The 4,241-nt window shown below is 44.8% G+C and overlaps 1 protein-coding gene across 1 annotated transcript; it reads left to right on the top strand.

Annotated features, from left to right (window-relative positions):
- Positions 1 to 501: 501 nt before the first annotated feature.
- On the top strand, positions 502 to 2,995 carry LOC130800739 (uncharacterized). Its single transcript, XM_057664388.1, has 3 exons — positions 502 to 787; positions 896 to 2,222; positions 2,311 to 2,995. The coding sequence occupies exons 1-3, from the start codon at positions 502 to 504 to the stop codon at positions 2,993 to 2,995; spliced, it is 2,298 nt and encodes a 765-aa protein (XP_057520371.1).
- The last annotated feature ends 1,246 nt before the right edge of the window (positions 2,996 to 4,241 follow it).

Genomic DNA, 4,241 nt, shown 5'->3' with positions numbered 1-4,241 from the left:
CATAAACTCGATATAAAACCAGGCTACAAACCCGTGAAGCAAAAGCTGCGACATCAAGGAAAAGAGCGGATAGAGGCCGCCCGAGAGGAAGTGGAGAAATTGCTAAGAGCGGGATTCATCAAAGAGTGCAAGTACTCTGACTGGCTCTCAAACGTCGTCCTCGTGAAAAAAGTAAACGGCAAGTGGAGGATGTGCGTTGACTTCACGGACCTGAATAAAGCCTGCCCCAAAGACGATTATCCTCTTCCTAAGATCGATCGTCTGGTTGACTCCACGGCAGGCCACGTTCTACTGAGTTTCATGGATGCAAACGCCGGCTACCATCAGATCCCTTTGGCCATAGAAGACCAGCCACATACGGCCTTCATCACAAATGCCGGAGTATACTGTTACAAGGTTATGCCCTTCGGGCTAAAGAATACTGGAGCTACCTACCAGAGAATGGTCAATAAGGTCTTCTAATCTCAAATAGGCCGAAATTTGGAAGTATACGTGGATGATATGATCACTAAAAGCAAACAATCGTCCCAACATGCCGCGGACTTACGCGAAACGTTCAACACCCTCCGAAAACATCAAATGAGACTTAACCCTGAAAAATGCGTGTTTGGGGTCACCGGTGGGAAATGCCTTGGTTTCCTCGTTGACGAAAGAGGAATAGAAGCTAACCCTGATAAGATAAAGGCAATCCGGGACATGAAGTCCCCAAGATCTGTAAAAGAAGTTCAAAAGCTAACAGGATGCATAGCTGCCTTGGGGAGGTTTTTGTCCAAATCCGCGGATAGATGTTCACCCTTCTTCAAAACCCTTAAGCAGAGCAAGTTCGAATGGACAAAAGAAGCCGAGGAATCCTTCCAGTAGCTGAAAGAGCATTTGTCTTCTTTGCCGAAACTAGTCTCGCCATACAACGGGGAGAAATTGGTCTTATATGTCTCGGTCTCCGAATACTCCTTGTCAGGAGTATTGATCGCCGAAAGAGAGAAGAAGCAATTCCCCATATACTATGTGAGTCATGCCTTTCGAGGATCTGAAGGAAACTACAGCGAAGTTGAAAAAGTCTTATTTGTAATCGTGATGGCAAGCAGAAAACTAAAACCTTACTTCCAATCCCATCAGATCGTCGTCAGGTCCGGCCAACCCTTGAAAAGGATTCTGGAAGGAAGGAATAAATCCAGCCGCGTCACGGATTGGGCCAATCAACTTGCGGATTTCGGCATCGAATACGAACCACGAACGGCGATCAAAGCACAAGCCTTGGCGGATTTCATCGCCGAAAGTACTGTCCCCCAACTTCTTGAGCCTAATCAAGAATGGAAGTTATATGTCGATGGGTCCTCAACGCAATCAGCAAGTGGGGCTGGTCTCCTCATTGTGTCTTCCGCTGGGGTCCGTATGGAAAGGGCGGTCAGATTCGAGTTTGCGACATCCAACAATGAGGCCGAATATGAAGCATTACTGATGGGATTGAAAATCTGCTACGAGGCGGGAGCCAAAGTACTGTCCGCGTTTTCTGACTCCCAACTAATAGTTGGACAAGTCAATGGGGAATTTGAAGCCAAAGATGACAGCATGAAAATGTACTTGCAGCAAGTAAAAGGGTTTGTACAAAAATTCGACAAGTTCACATTGATCCACATCCCGAGATCCCAAAATGCACAGGCCGATTCTCTGGCGAAACTCGCCAGCTCAGCAGAAACATCCGCGGCTCGTGACATCATCTGGGAAGTGCTTCCAAACCCCAGTATCAACCACATGGTCAACACCATTGACAGGTCAGAAACGTGGATGGAACCCTACATCGAATTTTTGCAAAACCAGACGCTTCCCCAGGATGAAAATCAAGCAAAAGTGCTCCAGAGGAAGGCTAGATGGTTCGAACTCTACGAGGGAACACTCTACAAAAAGTCATACACTCATCCCCTCTTAAAATGTGTTTCCCCTGAAGAAGGAAATTACATCCTTCGCGAAGTACACGAAGGCGGATGCGGTATACATCAGGGCGTACGAACTGTCATTGGAAAAGTACTCCGAAGCGGATATTATTGGCCTTCACTGCGTGAAGACGCGGAAAAATTGATCAAACGATGTCCCGAATGTCAGTACCACTCAAAGATAGGAAGGAAGCCCTCAAATTACTTGACCGTCATGCAAGCCGTTCTGCCTTTCGACAAGTGGGGCATGGATCTCCTTGGCCCCTTTCCCCCCGCAAAGGAGCAACGAAAGTTTATCATTGTGGCCATTGATTATTTCACCAAGTACGATCACAGACAAGCAAGTCTGTCAGTTTATATGGCGAAATATCATCACAAGATACGGTATTCCTCGTGTGATCATCACGGACAATGGGAGACAGTTTATGAGTATAAACACAACACAATACTGTGATAAGTTTGGTATTCAAATTCGTTTCAGCTCCGTATCTCGGCCACAAACCAATGAGCAAGTCGAATCAGCAAACAAAGAGATCCTAAACGGTATCAAAAAGAAGATAGAAGGACTTAAGGGTACTTGGGATGAAGAACTACCCGGAATCCTGTGGGCAAGTCGAACAACCGTCAAAGAAGCAACGGGGCATACCCCATTCTCTCTGGTATACGGATCTGAAGCAGTGCTTCCAGTAGAGATAGACATACCCTCCACAAGGGTCACCTACTACTCACACGACGAGAACGAGCAGAGGAAAAGGGAGAACCTAGATCTGCTTTCAGAAACACGGGGGAACGCATTATTAAGGTCCATGGCCCAAAAGAAAAAAATGACTCGCAGCTTCAACCGGCTCGTCAAAACCAAACATATTCATGAGGGGGACTATGTCCTACGCAAAGTCGAGGCCACAGGGAAGATAGTAGAGAAAGGAAAGCTTGGAGCCAACTGGGATGGTCCGTTCAAAATCATCCGTATCATCAAGCCAGGAACATTTGAACTAGAAGACATGAAGGGAAAGAAGCTACCCCGCCCGTGGAATGGAGATCATTTGAAAAAGTACTTCATTTAAATAAGATTCGCAAGAGGCCAGTCTGATCATTAATATCATCACGAGTTCATCCCGCGGCATTATCACATTATCCAGAATCAGTTGTATTTCATCCCGCGGCATGAGTCGCGTTGTCATTACATTCAATAATAATCGAGATTTCATTTTTCTGATTTATCCGGCTCAAAAAAGTATTCCGTTATATTCTACTTCCGGTAATATTGCAAATCTTATAAAATTCAGTTACATCGACAAGTCGGACCCCCAGTTTGGGGTCCCTAAATTCAAAAATATTCTAAGTTATTCACAAAGATGCTTCCCAACCGGGACATCGATAAGTAGGACCCCCAATTTGGGGTCCCTAAGTTCAAAAATATTCTAAGTTATTCACAAAGATGCTTTCAAACCGGGACATCGATAAGTCGGACCCCCAGTTTGGGGTCCCTAAGGTCAAAAATATTCTAAGTTATTCACAAAGATGTTTCCTAAACCGGGACATCGACAAGTCGGACCCCCGGTTTGGGGTCCCTAAGTTCAAAAAATATTCTAAGAGATTTTTTCACTAAGATGTTTCCCAACCGGGACATCGACAAGTCGGACCTCCAGATTGGGGTCTCAAACTTCAAAATTATTCTAAGTTATTCGCTAAAATTTTCCCGACCGGGACATCGACAAGTCGGACTCCCAGATTGGGGTCCCAAGTTCAAAATCATTCCAAAATAAATATCTAGCTGAATGTTTTTTTTCCGCAACGTCTACAAGTCGGACCCTCTGTTAAGGGTCCTGAAGTTCAACATCAGACTAAGCAAATTTTCAAGGTCATCCAGCCGTAACATCGATAAGTCGGACCCTTAAATTGGTTCCAAGGTCGAAGTTGTCAAATCTACCCAAGTAAATATCTTTTAGCCGTGACATCAAGTAAAAATTATTTCTCGTCTACTGATGGGAAGAAGCCTCGGCCAATAAAAGAAAATTTGAAATATTTAAACAATACGGCATCAAGATCAACGTACAAATTGATTATATTCAAGGTTACAAAAGTTAATATTACAAAATTTATATTACAAAAATCAGAGATCATCCAAGAAGGCGTCTACATCTCCCTCCGGATCTTGAGGGGGGGACCCGGCCACTCCCTCGCCAAGGCTCGGAGTGAAGCTTATGAATTCTTCAACATCGAACGGCTCCACTCCGATCTCGGATAAGTCCTGGATAAGCCTTGGAGGTTTTTGCCCTCGTCAATCAGCAGATTGGATAAGTCTAAACA

The sequence above is a fragment of the Amaranthus tricolor genome, chromosome 1 (assembly GCF_026212465.1).
Source record: "Amaranthus tricolor cultivar Red isolate AtriRed21 chromosome 1, ASM2621246v1, whole genome shotgun sequence".
Classification (NCBI taxonomy): Eukaryota; Viridiplantae; Streptophyta; class Magnoliopsida; order Caryophyllales; family Amaranthaceae; genus Amaranthus; species Amaranthus tricolor.
The sequence above is the reverse complement of the archived record's forward strand: the minus strand, read 5'-3'. Positions and strand labels throughout refer to the sequence as shown.